Source organism: Falco peregrinus, chromosome 6 (assembly GCF_023634155.1).
Source record: "Falco peregrinus isolate bFalPer1 chromosome 6, bFalPer1.pri, whole genome shotgun sequence".
Lineage (NCBI taxonomy): Eukaryota > Metazoa > Chordata > Aves > Falconiformes > Falconidae > Falco > Falco peregrinus.
In genome coordinates, this window is record NC_073726.1 from 70224488 (window position 1) to 70244185 (window position 19698).

At 45.0% G+C, this 19698-nt stretch overlaps 1 protein-coding gene across 1 annotated transcript in view; it reads left to right on the top strand.

The window, feature by feature from the left end:
- The window catches only part of CACNA1C (calcium voltage-gated channel subunit alpha1 C), a 493845-nt gene extending 474389 nt beyond the window's left edge, over positions 1-19456 (top strand). The window contains exons 42-50 of the mRNA XM_055807493.1: positions 655-782; positions 1912-2046; positions 3026-3378; positions 4272-4298; positions 5660-5788; positions 6254-6363; positions 8378-8481; positions 11233-11556; positions 11825-19456. Coding sequence (XP_055663468.1) covers positions 655-782; positions 1912-2046; positions 3026-3378; positions 4272-4298; positions 5660-5788; positions 6254-6363; positions 8378-8481; positions 11233-11556; positions 11825-12121 — 1607 coding nt within the window. The 3' untranslated portion in view covers positions 12122-19456. The remainder of the gene's footprint in view (positions 1-654; positions 783-1911; positions 2047-3025; positions 3379-4271; positions 4299-5659; positions 5789-6253; positions 6364-8377; positions 8482-11232; positions 11557-11824) is intronic.
- The last annotated feature ends 242 nt before the right edge of the window (positions 19457-19698 follow it).

A 19698-nucleotide genomic window follows, 5' to 3' on the forward strand; every position in this document is an offset into this window, starting at 1 on the left:
ATTTCCAGAGGGTTTGGAGAAGGGAGGAGAGCTACCCGGACAAAAACTTTGTGCACATTTTGGCTGACTGACTGTATCGAGTGAAATATGTATGTATTGCAATGACTGTATTTCTGGAGAGAGGTGATCATTTTGCTTCACTCACGGCCTTGCTAGGCACAAAGAGACAGAATTTCAATGCAGAGGAGAGCTACATCGGGTCTGGGATGGACGGTCAGTCAGATGCTGTTGGTGAGCACAAACTCTGAGTATGAGTTACCCCAGGCTATCATAAGACAGAGTAGCATGCGTTGACCTAGACTGGGAGGCTGCTGCTATAGCAAGATCCTATGTGGTAAACCAATACCAGAGATTGCAAAGATTAGAGGCACTTCACCATAAACAATGTACATCCAGAGGTACATAGCTATAGAGTTCTCTGCCAGCAGAGCCAGTCTATCCAAATGCCACATGCACCTCTCCTCCTGACTACTTACAGCAAGCTCTGGCTGTGGAGCAATCCCTTCCTTCAGCCCTGCATCCTGATGCCATAAAAAGCAGAGATGTATTGCAGTGCCTGTTGTTTCTGCTGCAAATTGCAAGGCTCACATTAGCAAATACCCTGTTTAAATTCAGTTGCTTATTTAATTTATTTTTTTTAATACCCCTTTGCAGATGACGAGGTGACCGTTGGAAAGTTCTATGCCACTTTTCTGATTCAGGAGTACTTCCGGAAGTTCAAGAAACGTAAAGAACAGGGGCTGGTGGGCAAGCCCTCCCAGCGCAACGCACTGTCCTTGCAGGTGACAAGCGGGCACACGATGGACAGGGGTGGTACATTAGAGACATTTGACCCCACTTCCCTCTCAACCATTCTGGGGGCTGCAATGGGCTATTCCCACTGAAAAGGAGCTTGTAGACCCCTTGAATTACATCAAACTTTTTGAATAAATACGTATGTACCACAGGCCACATCCCTTAGCTCTGCACATGGAAGGCACAAGTGAGCTATATCCACAGTTTATCAATCTGCTGGTAATATTTGAAATTTTGGGTTGTTTGAGAGAACTGGCATGAAGTGTCCAGCAGATGTTTGCTTATTACCACATTCAGTCTGCCCTTTCTGAAGGGAATCACTATAACAGGGTCAGGGAGAGCTTGATGCCAGGAGGCAAATTCAGTCGAAGAGCAAAAAGCATACCTGGATGCCAGGCCATCCAACAGCTGGGGCATCAGGCTGTAAGACATGGGATCTCTTCACCCCTGTGCTTCATGTTCACTGGGTGGACTGCCAGGCTGTGTAAGAATGAGAAAGCCCCATTGACTGTACAAGCAGCACCATTTATGTCCCTTGCGTGTACAACAAGGAAGAAGGGTGAATCTGGAGTTCCAGCAAGCTAAAAAATGCTGTGACACAGGCACAGGTACAGACATACCCATAACTTACCTCCCTGGATGGACTCCCGGAATGGATTCCAGTCAGTGAGGGGTTTGAGGACTGTCCAGGTCCAGATGCCAGAAGTTTAGCTATTAAATCCATATTTAAGCAGCTGATTTAAAACAAGAGATTCTCAGAGACATGAAGTACATGGTTCAGCTGGAATTGTGGCTGCTCTAGGGCTTCTGGTTGCAGATCTGAGAACCCAAAGTTGAAAGCCTGCAGACTTGCTTAGTCAGGCCTGTGGATTTATGTCTGTGTCCTGTTGTGATGAAGCCAGGGGAGTAGCAACAAACATTCCTGGGTTGGATTGCTAAGAGTTTCTCCTTCGAGAAGCTAGAGATTAAAGAACAGAATTTGTTGGTGTTTTTCTAGGAGCTGGGGATGCTATATTAAGTAAAAGGGCTTCACAGTGCTTAGGCAAAAATAGTACTGCTTTTATTTCTCATATACCCACTCGGAGATATGAAGCTCTATAGTTTGCTGTTTTGCAGGCTGGCCTGCGCACACTTCATGACATTGGGCCAGAGATCCGACGAGCAATTTCTGGAGACCTGACAGCTGAAGAAGAGCTAGATAAGGCCATGAAAGAAGCTGTTTCTGCTGCCTCTGAAGATGATATCTTCCGGGTAGGTGCTGAACAAGTTTGCAGGCTGAGGCTAGACTGGTAGCTGAGCTCAGAGTGCTACATTCTCTTTTATGCACTCTGTTTTTCAGCTGGGCCCTCCTTCTTTGTCTTCTAGCCCCTACTATGGTGGTGAACTCAGAGTGCCAGGTCCTGAGATCTTTACACAGTTTTTATCCCATTTTCTTCTCAATGGAAGTTTCCCTCATAAAACCTAAATAAAATCAGAATGAGGATGAACAGATCAATTCAGCCATCTTACAGTCTGCAGAGCAGCAGCCCAGCACACTTCAGTGTTTTGTTCACTCCTCCTTTCAGTGGCACAAGTGGCATCCTCCCAAAAAGTACAGCAGAACCCAACAGAGCCCCTATGGAAGGAGGAAATTTTCTGAGCACATTACCTAAATCTTTTCTTTCTTATTTTATCCCTGTTTTTTGTTACTGTCCCCTCTGGTAATATTTCCTCTACTTTGGCATTTTCCTTCTGTCATTACAGAAAGATGCTGCCAGTCCCTTTCATTACTCATCATCTAAACAGTACATAACTGGCTCATTAAATCTTTCTTCACTTGTTCCTCCAGGTGATTAATAGTTTCTGATGCCCTTCTCAAATTCCCTCTCAGGTCTAAATGTTTCTTTGCAACCTCACTGTGAAAACCAGAGAGCAGTTACCTGGTTCTTGCATCCCTACCCCGTCCTGCACTCCTAAGACTGGTGGGAGGTATAGAGACACCTTTGCCTCACCTATGCACCTGGCCGGTCCTCTGAAATATCTTAGAAAGCTAAAGCTTTCACAGCCTGTATGTACCTAGTCTCTCTGACAGAAAAGTCCGTGCACCATCCTCTAGAAGAGAGAACACTAGTGCTATCATGTACACTTTGGTCCTCACATTTTCTTCCTCAACAACAGGCTAAGCAGGAAACACCAGGGGCCTTGCACGTCTTCTCACTCAAAGGGAAAATCATTCCTGTTTCTCTGACAGAGAGCTGGAGGCTTGTTCGGAAACCATGTCAGCTATTACCAAAGTGATGGCAGGAGTGCGTTCCCCCAGACATTCACCACCCAGAGACCTTTGCACATCAATAAGTCTGGCAACAACCAGGGAGATACCGAGTCTCCATCTCATGAGAAGCTGGTGGACTCCACCTTCACTCCCAGCAGCTACTCATCTTCAGGCTCCAATGCCAACATCAACAATGCCAACAACACTGCCCTGTGCCGGTTCCCCAGCCCACCCAGCTACCCCAGCACTGTCAGCACAGTAGAAGGCCATGGGACCCCCTTGTCACCCACCATATGTGTGCAGGAGGCTCCTTGGAAACTACCTTCCAAAAGGTAAGCTTCACAGCAGAGAGTGAGTCAAGGGGCTAAGTGTAGGAACATGTATGCAAATGCCAGGGCGCTGCTGCCTAGCTGAAGACATCCACGAGGTGTTGCCCAGCCTGCAACCTGGATTGAGCCTTCTGGTTCTCCACTTGTGCCAAAGCTCGCAGTGCAACAGATACGCATCAGCTGACCACTGCAAAGCAGCAGTGATATTACTGACCAACACACTTGATTTCTTTCAGCTTTATCATGAAGAAACCTTTGTAAGAACCAAAAGGAGCCTTATTTATTTCTCCTTCACCACACGGAGGTGTTTTATCAACTGGTAACTGAAACAGACTGCAATGCATCTCTTAAGCACCCAACAGGGACCTTTGTGGAAGTCAGTGGTTTTCCATTCAGTGGGTCACGTTCCTTCAGAGGTCACCAAAGGCATTCTGGGGGGACAGAGGCAAGGTTTTCAGAATTGCAATACTGTGCAAAGCAAAGAAAACTGCCTTCTCTGGAGGGCTCTGGAGAGCTTTCAGGCTGTCTACACAGAGATGACTAATACGAAAGGAGTATCATTTTTATCAGTGAAGGATTTTCTTTAACCCTTTCAGCAAGAGCAGGAAGGAGCTGGCTTTTTATTTTTAGTGCAGAGAGCAGGCAATGTGAAAAGGTGGAGAAATGCTGCCACAGCAAAGTACAGAATAGGACAGTAAGATGGAGGAAATTCAGTGGGTGCAGAATTGCCTAAGAGTCCAATGTTTTTTCTATTTCATGCCTTCCTGAGGGAGGCCACAGAGTTGCATAACATGTGTTACCATCTGCCCTCCCCGTTGCTGACTTGTGCTGATGTGACACTGCTAACATGGTATTCTTTTCTCTCCTTGCTTCCTTGGGCACCTTCCTTGAATTAGGACCCATTACTACGAAACACTGGGACGGTACGTGTTCTCCCTCGTGCTCTAATGCTTTCTGGGTGTAAGACCCATTGTTTGTCTCATTGAAAGTCCAAATCCCCATTAACGCTGAATATGAGCTCTTCTTTTTGGTGTCAGTAGGGCTGAGAAAGATGTAATGATCACCATGACATCTCCAGAAAATACTCCCAGCTGAAGGCTTTCCTGCCCACAGGCAGGTAGTGATGTGTGGGCTGTTTCTAGCTGCTTTCTACATTTGGGGTTTTTTTAGAGTTTCTAGCTGGGCTCACACATCTAGGCACTCTCTGATCACAGCACAGTGAAGAACACTGTCATTTTCATACAAAATTTCTGTATGGCTTTGGCTAAACACAGACTGTTGAACGGGAGTAGCTGCCATATACCGATTTTCTCCCCTCTGCACCTTAGCAGTTTGACTTGCCTCCCATCTCAGGAGGAAGGTTGCTCCAGCACTGTCCTACAAGCTGGTTTATACTATATTTATGCACATTTCTTCCAATGTTTTTTTTAAACCAAATGATAAAATAATGCTTCCTATCCAGTCCCTGAAAGATGAAAAAACTCTGCCACGCTGCTCTCTTGTGCGAATGCTAGTGACAGACTGACATTGGCTCCAATAGCTCCATGTCAGTATCTCAAATTCACACTACCTTCAGATTTTATTTTACTTCTCAGAAAACACAAACTCAGAATGAAGTGAAATATGAGGGCCAAGACATGAAACAGAGGACAAAGAGGAGGCAAGCAGGGAATTAAGGGCTGTCGCAACTAAGCGTTTGAACAGATCCTACCGAATTCAGTAGAAGCACTCTGCAGTTAGTGATGAGATAAAAGGACCAAAGATGGAAAAGTCAGCAAGAAACAAAAGCATGAACAGGAGGCAGAGGGGAGAGATGGTGCAGAGTAAGGCATTTGGGAGGCAGAGATTATACACCCCAGAGCTGAGAGGGTTACTGTTAGTGTCTAGGAGGCTTCTGTGAAATTCATAACCAAGGCTTTTGCAACAAGGGGAAAAGCTGTATTTCCAAGAGCCCATCTCAGTTTTTACTTTGAGTTCAGTGAGGTATGTCTTTGGAAATGTGATCAGTGAGATGTGCATATTTATAGGCTACATGCAGTCACAAATGACAATAATATGTGTACAGTATTGTTCAGCATTAAGAAACTCTTCCTCTGAAAGTGGACGCAGGCAAAGGTTAATGTTTTGTATTTGTGAACTCTGCAGCTCTGTTCAGTCGTTGATTTTTCTATGACAGCTCTTCAACATTATGATAAACTGAGACAGACGGAGCCTGTCATTCTTGCCTTTATAACAGGTTGTCTTTACCATCTCCATATCTTGACTTATCTTTTTTGCTCATTAGCTCCAGTTCCAGAGACAGCCAGCTGGCAATTGTTTGCCAAGAGGAAGTGTCTCAGGATGAGGCTTACGATGAAAATTTGAATGAAGACATTGAGTACTGTAGTGAACCAAGTCTGCTCTCTACCGAAATGTGAGCTTTGCTGCTTTAGTCAAGGTGTTTGGGTGGTTCTTTAATTAAGGGGGAGAGGTGGGAAGAGGTGACATTTTTCTACAAAAATTACAATTTATGGGGTAAGACCAGAAGACCTAGTCAGACAACTAAAATGTCAGAAAATAATCTTTGTAAGATGCAGTTCAGCCATGAGAAGTAACATTGAAAACAAGGAAAAATCTTTCACCTTCTCTGAATGAGACATCTGGATCTGCAGGGCCTCCTCCCACATTCATTTCTACCACCTAACATTCCCAGATCTCATCTTTAGAGCATTCTCCGTCTCATGGTCTCTTGTTACTGCTGCTTAACCAGTTATAGCTTGAAGCTGGCTCACTGTTGCATCCACCTGATAGCATGATCTTCCTGGCTTCCTTGCTGGAAGAGGGGTTATCCTGTCCAATATCAGCTGCTTTTCTAGAATCCCTCTATTCTCCTTTTCAGGCTTGCATACCAAGATGATGAAAACAGACAACTTACTCCACCAGAAAACAACAAAGGAGAGGACACTCGGCACTCTCCGAAGAAAGGGTTTCTGTGCTCTTCAGCGCTAGGTAACCTCCCAGCATGAGCGGCGGGCTGTGCTCCCCTCTGCCTCCACTGAGTTCTCACATCTCGCTGGAGGAATCCCAGCGTGTGTAGGCAAGGGTGTTGCTGTTTGCTGCATTTAGCTCGTGAGACCAGAAATCCCACAGCATGCATACGAACTTGATCATGCACATGACTCTACTGTCTTTATGCTCAGTCAGCAGATGAAACTGTGTGGCTGTTTGGATAGTTCATGTGATCTGTTTGATTAAGCCTCCCCTGAATTAGGGGAGTTCATTAGAGCGCTTGTAGACTCTCCAAACAATCACCAGGGAGTCACCAAATGAGTGAGCCTTGAGTATATGGTGTTCTGTTCTGTATGTACTCAGCATGGAGAAAGGAGATGTTGTCTCTTTCGTCCACTATGAGGAAAACAGTGGATTTCAGATTAAGTTAATACAATACACATTTGCTTTCTGCTGTAATTGTACCTGGAGATTTTCAAGTGCTTGAGTGTCAGGCTACGCTCAGGTGAAATCCATGAATCACAAGATTTTATGAAAGTATCAGGACAAATGTGAGAGTCTGGAAAAAAATAAGCTCTTTTACGTAGAACATTTTTCAACCTTTTTCCTGATTACTGGTATGGAGAAAAAGGACATTTGGGAGAGGGAGAGCAACCAAAAGAATCCTGTATATAAACAATATTCCTGCAAAATGAAAGTGACAGACTAGGTAGTGTAATGTTTAAAGTGAAGCTACTGAGTCTTCACTCAGAACCTTCAGGATGCTTGTACAACTGAGCATTTTAAAGCATTTACTTAATTTCAAAACTTAAAATATTAGGCAGTGACAATTCCTATATCTATCTGTAAGGCAAAATTTGCAGTCAGTCCTTGATACAATGCTTCATTACCTACATTCTTGTGAATATTTATACAGTGATTCATACTCGTTTTACTAGGTTTTTTTCTCTAAAAGAGGGAATACTTTTTATCTGCATTGTAGCACGCATTCTCTGGGTTATAACACTTGTTTTCTCCAATCCCTGAGAGGGCCTTTTCTCAATAAATCAATATTTTAGATACTTACTCTTTTCAGAATTCTAATTTTCCTTTCTTCTTTAGAAAAATGTCAATGGGATCACGAAGTCCATGAAATATTTTAGTGTGCCATGCAGCTCTATCTTTAATACTGCATTTATTTGCCATTCTTTGCAAGTAAAGCCTCTGCACTGGTTCATAAACGTACTTTGCAGTAATTTTAAATTCCTGCATAGACTTTCTTATATTGATAGAAGTAAAGTTTAATTTTATAGCAAGTATACAATGCAACTGTTTCAATAAATCATAATTCCCCCTCAAGCCTTCCCCCCCCACACCCCCTGCCCCCTGCCCCGGCTTTTGCTTTTTTCTCTTCCCTTCTTTCGAAGTTTTGAAATTGTTACATGTTTATATAAGCAGCCTTCCATTCAGCAGTGAATTATTCAACCATTGATTAATTCACTTCCACTTGACCTTGCTATAGACACAGCCTCATAAACTGTGGTATGTCTGGCAGCTAAGGGACACAGATCACATGCAATCAGGAGGCCGATGTCACCTGAGCAGCCTGACATCCCCTCTTGCACATTGCGTACAGCCAGGCACAGCACCAGAATCTCAGCTGCAATCATCAGTCCTGCTGAGGACCTTACCTGAAACAGAGGTGTCTAACAAAACTTCCACTGCTTAGGAGTGAAATCAGTTGCATAGTATCTACTAGGACAGTGTTTTAAAAGAGGAAAAATAAAAATCATCGTCCAGAATTTTATCTGGCAGCTTGCTTGGAAGGTAGTGCTGGTTGGTTCATGATGCTTGACTGCTTTTTGTAAATACAGATGCTTTGGAAAGGGCAAGGTGTTAAGGGAAAGCGGACAAAGCCTAAAATGTGGGTGTCTTTGCTGTATCTCTAATTGGACTGCACTAAAAGAAATTGAAAACAGATTACCTGTAGTGTATTATGAGTGATGAGCATAGTTGTGTCTAATTGCCATTTCAGGTCGAAGAGCATCTTTTCACTTAGAGTGTCTGAAAAGACAGAAAAACCAGGGCGTAGATGTCTCGCAGAAGACAGTTCTGCCTTTGCATCTGGTACATCATCAGGTAAGCATTAATAACCACAAAAGGCCCAGCAATGTAACTGAGACCCTACCATCTCCAGTGCCCCCCCACTGTATCCCAACCAACTTTTTAAAAACCATTTGGGATAGCTTCTCACCTTATATCAAAGGTCCAATTTTTAGAAATCCTGTTGGCCATCGTGGTCATTCCTGCTTTCAGGATTTTTATCATTCCTAGAAAAATGCTACAGGAACATGTCCTTTGGAGTCAGCAGAGTTATCACTTTCTGATGTCCATGAAAGAGTAAATTAAGAAACTAGCTAAAAGATGAAAATAACTATCCAAACTGCATGCTGCAGTGCAATTACACTGGTTTTGATGCTAGTATGCATATGAATAAAACGTGCAGGGTCTACTCTCATATTAATCAAAGGTAACCAGTAACTGTAATTAATCATTTTAAAACATAAACTGATTACATGTCATTAATCACCTTCTTAAGTCCTTTGTAACTGCATTCAGCAGCCTAGCAAATGTATGCTTAGCCACGTACCTAGATGATTAGCCAGCTGTCATAGTCCAAAGTAGATTTCTGTCTTTTTCGTTTGATGATGCTGTGTTTTGTCACCATAAAAGAAACAGGCGCAGATGGTAGTCCCAGCCTTGCAAGTGGAGTGTCCTGCTCTGTGCAGTCCCCCGGGGCAGGGCAGAATGGCTTTCCCACCTCCTTAAGCTGCCACAGGGGCAGAAAATGCTGCGTGGGAGGAGTCAGAAGTCAGAGCAGAGGAGTGAGAGATGAGCATCCTTGAGGCTCCCTGGCTTTTTCACCTCCACTCCTAGCCAGTTACCCTTTAAGGATCAAGCTCTAGAAAGCAGTGGTCTGCAGAGAGTCAACAGCTGTGGCAGGGATAACCAGCAAATGTGTTGGGCTAGGGTGAGAGTGGGCAGGAAACACCTTCCCACCTTCCCCACAGCAACAGCCCTCTTGAAACTTTCTGCCCTCCCACTGTAGGCCAGGCAGAGGGGACACATGCCTCCCACCTTCTCAGCCCACCCAGAGCTACTTTACCCTTCCCCATCCCACCATGCAGCTCCAAACCTAGAGGGATGAGACTCTACCAACCCCATCGTCACTCAGCCAGACTGAAGGGTTACCCTGAAATAGGCGTCTGGCCTCCAGCTGACAACACACAGCAGTGTTCATATGTTCACAAAAATGTTAGCTTACAACAGTGCTTAAAACAAGAACATAAAGTGGAAAGGTTGCCTCTGCTAGGCACAATGGATTCTGCTGCTTGTGAATGCTGGGAGGGGTATTCCTATGAAATACTCATATATCACAATATGCAAATACATGCAGCTGAAGCTCAAAGCAATCCCTAAGAGCTTCTTTCAACTTCCTCACAACCTTACATTTTAGATATAACATCTTGTATATGTTTCTGCCAACAAGCTGAAAAACTGGTTCAGTTGTCCTGCCTGACAAATCTAGGGCTGTCCTTGAAGTCCTGGCAGCTTAAGAGATGGGCTGAGGCCACCATGGCCTGCAGGGCATGACTTGTACAGAAGAATTTTTGAGGGCTTTCTTCCTTACTGAAAATTGATAGGAGTCTGACACGTAATTCCGAAGAAAATCTTAGTGAACCTTGTAGAAGACTAATAATTCTTTTGTTCATCTGTCACTGAAATCATCACCACAGCATGGTTGTCAGTTCCTAAGGTTTTCTGTGGTGGATGGACTGAGTTTCACTTAACTTTAGATATCTTAAAGTTAGCTCTCTAGTTTAAATCAGTTGGTTTGGTCCCACTGTGGTCCACAGAGGGAAAGAGCATCTCCAAAGGGCTAGCGTAAGTCTTGTCTGAGTCTCGTCCTCCAGATAGCATTTTCAGGCAGGTATTGAAAAGAGGCAGGAGGCTTGCTGGTGTCTTAGCTAGCTTAGACTAAACATATAGCCTTCAGATAGCTGAAGCTGGGTGAGATTAACCCCAGCCCAAACAAGAGGATTCTCTGTAACACAGTCCACATGCTTTTGTATTTTCTATGCATTTATTTCTTTGCTCATACTAGGCAACAGTGAGCTCTGTGAGATGAGCTTATGACTCTGACAGCAGACTCTGCTTATGGAACAAGGCAGCAGTCTCCATGAATAAGGCATCAGATCAGCCCTGTGCAACGAGGGGCTTCTTGAGAAATGTGTAGTAAAAGGAGGCTGGATGACTCAGACATTGCGTATATGATTACAGGAAGGACTGGATGGCTCGAAGCATAATCATCATTTTCCACCAACAGCAGACACCTTAAAATCCAGTGGTGGATTTATAGTTGTTGCCAACTGCAGACACATCTAAAATTCACATGTGGTATCCACCCAGGTTCCACAGTAGACACACTAAACACAGCAATTGGCAGTAAAAGCTAGTGGTGTGAGTGGTGGCAGTGGTGGGAAAATGCATTGATGTCTCACCCATTGGAGGAGAGGTGGTGTTTCTGGCAAGGCTGTGGGGAGCAGGGCCACATCCCTCCCGTCAGTGCAGCGGCTCTAAGGCTCAAGAACTGCAATCATGGATGTTTTCAGTCTGGTGCTTGGCTCTGGCTAGTGCAGGATACGCCATTCAAAGGAAAGCTTGCCAAATGAGTTTACAGCAAATGCCCAAACCGTTCCAGGAGATGGCAGCTGCTTCCACAAGCCTTGAGACCCTCCAAGTCTTTCTCGGGTAGTTTCTCCAGAACCTCCTTGTTCCAGCCCTGCTGCTAAGAGCAAGCTCTCACTCATCTTGTTCCTTTGTCCACAGGCATTAGCAGTGGCCGGCCTGAGTCCCCTACTCCAGCGAAGCCATTCCCCCACCATGTTCTCTCGGCTGTGTGCTACACCCCCTGCTACACCCTGCAGCCGTGGCTGGCCGCAACAGACCATCCCGACTCTGCGCCTCGACAGGGCAGAGTCCAGCGAGAAGCTCAACAGCAGCTTCCCGTCAGTACACTGCAGCTCTCGGTACCCTGACAACACCGGCTGCAGCAGCCCCAGGAGAGCCAGGCCAGTCTCCCTCACCGTCCCCAGCCAGACTGGAGGGAGCAGCAGGCAGTTTCACGGCAGCGCTGGGAGCCTGGTCGAAGCGGTAAGACTGCAGAGTCGCGAAGGACACGGGCAGTGTCAAGGCCAACTAGAAATGCATCCCTGGGAAGAGCAGGGCAACACATACATTGCTGCCTGCAATGCCAAGGGTAGGAGAGCCCGTCTCGAAGCAGGGGTTAGCAGTGTGAATAGGAAGATGACTACTGGGGAAAATACAGCAGTAAAGAGGGTTGTGTTAGGGGTGCAACAGGGCTGATGTTGCAGTGTACTAATGTGTGTCTTTGTCTCTGGTCCCCTACCTGCTTTTGAAGGTCTTGATTTCGGAAGGACTGATGCAGTTTGCTCAAGATCCAAAGTTCATTGAGGTCACAACCCAGGAGCTTGCAGACGCCTGTGACATGACGATAGAAGAGATGGAAAATGCAGCAGACAACATTCTCAATGGTAACAGCAAGCAGAGCCCCAATGGCAACCTCTTGCCTTTTGTTAACTGCAGGGACCCAGGGCAGGACAGTGCAGGAGAGGAAGAGGAAGAGGTGCAGAACCCGGATTGTAGAATAAGTCAGGAGGAGCTCAAGGACAGCAGGATTTATATCAGCAGCCTGTAGTTGCCAGGGCTGGAAGCGATGCTGGTTTTTTATTTGTTTCAATGTTCCTAATGGGTTTGTTTCAGAAGTGCCTCACTGTTCTCGTGACCTGGAGTAACCGGAACAGCGTTCTTCATTCATTTCTGTTGGGACGAGTCGCAGAGTTGGGTGGTGTAAGAAAGCTTTTCAGGAGTGGATATAACCCCAGCACGTGTCCATGAAGGAAGAGTGAGGAGGATGAGGAGCAGGAGGAGGAAGAGGAAGAGGAGGAGAGCCAGCTCCCTCTTTTTTTCAGTCCCTGCACAAGGAACGAGGACTGCCTCCCAAGCGCGAAGGGGAACCTCAGCTTCCTGTGGATGGCCCTAGCCAAAAGGACCCTGCGTCAAACGGGTGTCTTTCAACTTTGCTTGTAAAAATCATTTTGCACATATTCTGTATGAGCCTCACCGTCTCCATAAAGCCAAGGCCCTTTGATTCGGAAGGAGAGGAGGACTTCTGCTGTGGATTCCCGTACCGCGCAGGGGAGGAGGAAGCAGAAGAAGCCCGTGGGCGCCCAAGGGGCGGGTGGCAGCGCTGCCCAACCCTGCCAAGACTCCCAGGCAGCGGTCTCTGCCAACCAATCCACACTCAGGCAGCCACTCCTGCCAACCAATCGGAGCTCGAGCAGTCACTTGCCAGCCAATCTGAGCTCAGGCAGCCTCCTGCCGACCAATCAGAGCTCAGACAGACAGCCGTGCCAGCCAGTAGGAGAGCGGGGAGCAGGCTCTGCGGCGGGGCTAGGCCAGCCTGCCCCGCACTTGCTGAGGTGGTGGTGGGCTTGTGTAGATCTCTCCTTGTTTTGCAGTTTGGTATTTTCTTGAAAGCATGTTGCAGTTTTTATTTTGACTGTTTTATTATTATTTTTTTGGAGGGAGAAGGGAGTGTTTACAACGTTTTGTAATCACCTACCTTTTTGTTTTGGTTTATTTTCACCTTTGCAAATGTTAAATTGGTTTGATCATGTTGTATTATTTAAACTGGGTTTTTTTCTCCATTGAAATTTGGTAGAAGTATAATGATAGACGAGTTTTACCATTATGTACACCAAGAATTTGTAATTTTATTTCCTAGTAATTGAAACCTCCTTTTTTTGTTGTTGTTTTATAATTTAAAGATAGTAGGCAATGCACTCGATATAGTCTTGCACATTTGAGTGATTGATTTGGGTTCTTTTTAGTGCTAAGTGTATCTGTGAGTGTGGGAGCAATACCGAGCGAGTGTGCGTGCACGCGCGTGTGAGTGTAAGTGCATGCAGTTCTCCACATCCTGGTTTGAGCTGCAGGAGATCTGTATCTGGGGCCATTTGAATGCAAAAACAAACCACTGTCTCTGCTTTTGAAAGGGGAATCAGTAACTTTGCATTTTCTGTTCCACAAGATATGCAAAAACAATGCAATAATATTAATTTAAAAATACAATTGTAAGTTGTGTTGGCATTAAAACTGTATAGAAAAAAATTGCGGGGGTGGGGGGAAACAACAACAACAAAAAAAAAACCAGAAGGAGTTACGCTTCGATATATTCCGTGTGATGTTTTATTGCATTGATAATGTTTCTGTTGAAGAAACCGTTATACTTGAATTCAGGTCAGTTTCAGTATTTTTCAAATATTTTTTTAAAATGAATTGCAATTGTGCCAAGCAAAGATAATGAATTGAATTAAGTTTGTTTAAAAAAAAAAAGAAAAAAAATAATCACTTCTTGTATATTTGCTGCATGTCAAGTGAATCATTTCGTATTTGGAATGTGCCAAGCTTTACCTTTGAACTTTTAAGTGCTTTTCTACGTGTGGTTGGGGAAAGGGGTACTATTTTTTTTTCCTTTTTTAATTTGTACAATGAACAAAAGTGTACCTGGTGTAAGTAACTATTCTGCAATCCACTGACAGGTTGAACGTTACTGATTTTGCATATCTTGTGTTCATTTTCCTTCTTCCTCGCTCCCTTTAAACATGCACGATGACTTTATTGGTAGAGAATCTTTCTTCCTGAGACCGGGACATTTTATTCAGACTCTGTTCTCTTTCCTTTTGCTCAGCCTCTCTAAAGGTCTTGTCCCACTTGTAGCAAGACCCCCCAATCCCATTTGGCAGATCCATCCTATGTGTTCAGTTGGCACCAGCAATTCAAGGAGCGGGGAAAAAAGTCTGCTTTCAGATTTCTTTTACTAAATAGCTAACCCTGATCGATTATAGCAGGATCCTGGGATAAGCAAATGCAAGAGTCTAAATCACTGGCAAAGTTATTTGACTCTCGTCTGGACTGAAAGCAGAAGGTAAGTGAAGGAGAGAGCTCTGGAACGTTGCTTAGGAGAATTGCTGCAGTCTGGTCAAGATGCAGATGTTAAGTGACATTTTTGCATTCCTATGCACAGTCTCATCCCCCTTTAGTGGATGGGTCAGATTCTAAGTCACAAAACATCTGACAACACATTGTGTCCTAGCCTCTCTTGACTTTCCTCACACCAATACTTGGCCCTAACCCATGAGAGGCTGAAAAATTGTTAGGTTGTGTGCAGCTGATTTTTGTTTAGACTGCTGCTCATTTTTCTCCCTTCTCAAGATGGTTCACAAACTTGCAGATCAGTGCTGAGCTAGAAGGTGTGATCTGACTCAGAGCTAAACTTTCATTCAAATCTTGAGCTGCTGCAGATGTCTGAGAACATTACTTATTGCATATGTTGATTACATTATTTTCGTAATGCCTTTGGCTTTCTTCTTGATTCTCTCGGTCACAAAGCAAAAATAGCAAAGGGTATTTTTGGCAGTGCACTTTTTCAGTGTCATTTTCAACTGGCCAGTAGCAGCTCAAGATACATTGACAAAACCCAAATGCTTTTAAACTAGAGAAATAAGAATCCATTTATACAACCATCTGGCATCGAAGTTCCAATTCAAGACTTCCCAGGAGAAACTAAACAGCTGATGTCAGTCAGCCTCATCCTTTCCATCCTTCGTCCCTGTATCGAGGTGGGCACACAGGCGTGTTTCCCTTTGAGAGTTTGCTGCTGCTAGTGCTGATGTGCTCCAAAGCTACTTGAAAAGAAATAATGCTGTGCCTGACTGCTTCGGAAAATGAAATCAGTGTAAGGGCTCCCTATCTCATTTTCTTCTGCTAGAAAGTCCATTTGCACCAGGGGCAGTTTAGTTTGGTTATTAGGAAAAAATTATTCACCAAAAGGGTTGTCAAGCACTGGAACAGGCTGCCCAGGGAAGTGGTTGAGTCACCATTCCTGAAGGTATTTAAAAGATGTGTAGATGTGGTGCTTAGGGACACAGCATAGTGGTAGACTTGGCAGTCCTGGGTTAATGGCTGGACTTGATGTTCTTAAAGGTCTTTTCCAACCTACACAACTCTATGACTCTGTGGCCCTCCCAGTGAGAGACAGAGGTGTTCTCTGCTCCCGAGAAACAACATACTGATCTAAATTAGTGGTGGCAATGGGCATTTTGGATGCTTAACAGCCCTTATCATCTTTTAGGATTTTTCTTGATGGGAAGGAAAATTATGCCCCACACATTCCCGGCAAAAGCTGTGACTCCCTCACAGGTCAGAGCCTACAGTGGCCAGGGGAAACCACACTCTCTGCTGGAAGACCCCTTAGGTCCTGCAGAGTGGCAAACATGTGGCTAGCAGAGAATGCAGATGACTTGCAGTTTGAAGGACAGGTGTTAAATTTCATAATTGCTGGTGCCAGCTGTGCAAATTTCTCTTCCTGGGGAGGGTGGCAAATTTTTCTTTTTCATTTGAGGTACTTCCACTGTGCACATTGTGACAGGTCTGAGCATAGAGCTACTGCCTCCTTCAGGTTAGGTAGTGTCTGGGGGTTGGTAGGAAGGCAGGGGCAGGTTTAGTTCCTGGATTGTCCTTCTTTCCCTGTGTATGGGAGTGGATGGTGGGTACAATCACTGTGCTGTGGATGGAAGCTTTGAAGGAACCAATGGCTGAGGAATGGCATGGAAGGAATGGAAAGAATGGGGGAAATGATCTGCTGTTTGCCACTGAGCATCTCTGACTTGCAAGAGTACGCTGCAGACTAAAGACATTTCTTATAAAACAACAAACCTCCTCCCTGTATCACTCCTGCTCATTATTCCAGGCAGTACTGGGCCAGCCACACCGGGTGCATTTCTTTTTTTCTTCCTTATTTCTGTGTGGCTGATGTGACAGGGAAGAAAGTGGAACTCACAATCCAGAGCTGGAGTTTCGTTATCCACAGACCTTTACTGCATCATCTGCCTCTTCAGCTGGACATGTGAACGATGATGGTGTAGATGTTGCTGCTACTGCAGGGTTCCCGCCTGTTTTATTACCCTGCCCACCACACCCCAGCGTGGAGGAACAGCCAGAGAGGCGCCATGTACAGAATCGCATCTATTTCTGCTTTGTTTTCTGACTCAGAACCCTGCCCCTGATGACTACGACAATGATGACAACAACAACAAAAAAAGGGCAAATGCATTTTTTACATTTCTTGATAATTTCCAAAGCAATGTATCATTGCTTTCTTTAGACTGACGCCAATATAAGTTGTATGGGTCTCAGCCAGGCTCCTGTGTCTTTTCTGCCTGATAGTTTCAGATTGCTGTATGAAATGTATGCGCGTTTGCACACAGACACAATCGTACGAGGTGACAGCACTGCAAGCCCATGGGGTTGTTCACCTGTGTCATAGATGAAGTTGGAGGCCTTGCTTCATACGTGTAGATAAGAAACCCCAACCCATTGGTCCAGTGAGCTGAAGTGAAGCAGCCCTACTGAGACAGAACTGAGTATCCTAAGATATATGCACGGTCCCGTTGTGATGGTCCCCATGGCAGGGGCAGGGTTGGGGAGAGGAACACTGAATGGGGAATTTGGAGCGCAATAAAGTTGGTAAAATAAGTCGAATCTAGTCAGGGGCTTCTAGTACCAGTGAGATTTTATCTGTTCCCATAATGAAAACTGTAGTGCATATAATATTCCAGGCCCCAGTTCCCATCTTGCTAACATGAGGCTGGAGGACACTAGAGGCCAATGAGGTTGTATTGATGCAAAGAATGTGGAAAACAGAACTGGGTCCAGAAAAATGTGATTATATCTTCCCTTCAATTGTTTTCTTCTCCAAAGAAGTCCAAGAAATATAAATGTCAACGGCTGCACAGGTTTGGGGTTTTTTTTATTTCTTTTGGATGCTGCAAAATTTTTGAAGTCTGATTCTGGGTTAGCAAGCCCAGGGATCCAGAAGGCTTCCAATGGGATCTCAGTCCATGGAGCTTTGCTCTCTGTTGCTGCTTTGTTTCTGGACAGCTGAAACCACTACGGCCTTGCTTCTACAGTACTCCGAGATAGAGCGGGCAAGGGCAGAAGCACAGCTGAGAGATATGTCCTATACCGAAGACAGTCTGGGCTCCAATTGCTTTAAGAAAAGTCAGTAGCATCACACTGGAATGGGAAAAAAACCTCTTCTGACATGAACTTTAGTGTTCTGGTTAAATCCTCCATTCTTCCCCCGCCCCTTACAGAGGACTCAACGCAACTGTTAACACTTGAGCATAAAAAGCAGGCCTTCTTTAGGGACACAGGGCTTGACTCAGTTGCCTAAATGTGGGCATCTACTGGCTCTTGAGATACACTACAGTACTCTGCCCAGCCTGCATCAGCTGGTCCAGAAAGGCACAACTCTTCCCCAGAGCTAGTGTCACAGCTACCAGCCCCACATGCATGGCAGAGATCTCAGGTGGCAGGAGACCATTAGGCAACTTAATCAAGTCCCTTTCTAAAGGGCTAATTGAGAGGAGCAGCACCAATGACTGATGTAATAAGGGAGTCTTCATTAGCATTACCAAGGGCTTAGTTAGGCACGATCTGGAGCTTGCCTCCACACTCCCATGCTGTTGTTTTTCTACCCCACACCAGGCAGACAGCCTCCACTCCTACCTACAGCCTGAAGTCCATGGCACTCTGCCCAGCCCTTACACTAGGCCAGGGTTAGCGGCTGCATCCCAGGCCCAGCAGAGCGGGAGCAAGCCCAGGCGAGAGCTGGCATCACTCTGCTCGCCCGACAACAGATTTTTCTGCCAGCATTTGAAGAGCCCTTTTCCAAAGCATTTTCCTATTCAAGACAGATCCGCAAACTCAGACACCATTCATGAGCCTCATCATTTGGACAATGAAATACCCAAGTTTTTCTGTTGCGTTTTGCATTTTGCCCAGCCAGGCAAAATGCATGCTCTTTCCCAAACAGGCTGCAATGCTTTTAATATTTCAAGCATCCTAAGCCAGTCTGCTCCCATTTCAAGCACCTAGGTAGACTGGCAGCCAATACTATCTAAACATCATCAACTTTATGATTGCTCATAGAAGTGATTGTTTCAGGCTTATTCAGTCTTGACAGTTTAAATGTGGGAAGATTTCAGAGGAGGAGAGAGATTGTAAATATCTCTTTGACAAACATTGCTGCATCACACACAAAAAAAAGGGGGAGATACTTTTTAAAACTGCCTTAAAAAACAATTCTGAATGATGAAACCTCCCTCCAAACCATTGCCGCTTGGTAGAGCAAGGGTTAAGTCGCTTTGGGTGAATTCTAGCAAGAAGTGGTTGGAATCTAGTCTGGTTTCAGGACTGAAAGTGTAATTTAGGAGCCAATCTCTCCCTCAGTCTGAATTCACGTCAGCACCAAAGACTGAGCACTGCAGGATCAAATCTGTTTAAGGTCTGGGGGATACTGTATCTGGCCTGCATCTGCAAGGTTTAGGTCTGGCCCAGCAAAGTACTGCATACCTGTGTTTCCCAGTGACTTCAGGGAAGATGGGGTTCCTCAGCACCTCTTAAGTTCAGGCCCTGGAGCACCATTTCCTGCTCTGATCATCAGCTATAAATGTTGATAAATATAAGTGTTTTGCCTTCATTTGAATTGCCCAGAGCTGTAAAATGACCTCTCTCAAGTATAAATCAGTCCAGATATAAGCCTCCTCTCCCACTCTTCCCTACGCTCTCTTCCCACCCTCCCAGCCTTACCTTGCACCTCAACCCAAGCCCTTTCCCATCTCAATTCTTTACCTCCTTCCACAATTTTATATCTAGTTTTCATGAACCCACAGAAATGCTTTTGTAAATAATGCTGTACAGTTTGTAACCGTCATGTAAGCCTGTCATCAGTGCCAGAGTCCGTCTTGCCCTCTCGCACGTTTTAAAATCAACAGAGGAAAGTTAGAGCAAATGGCCCACCAGTGAGCTATAGGGTCATCTCTGTGTGGGACAAATGTATATTCCTGTAAGATTGCATTTTTATCTAAGGAATGATGTTATTTTAAAATTGCTAATAAATTTCTAAACAATGTCCAATTTGTTTAATATTGTAAATGTTATCAGAACTCCTTTGACATTGGTCCCTGCTCTCAGCAGTGGCTGAAAAGTAAGACAGCTTCCCGCAGCCCCTTATTTCCCACCAGCAGTCCCACTGCATTCGTGGGCTCTCTCGCGTGTTAAAGGGGTTGCAGAACAGTCTTGGACAGTCACACCCTGCCCTGTTAAACAGTAACTAAGGAAATCCAACCACTCTCTGTACTGTTGTCA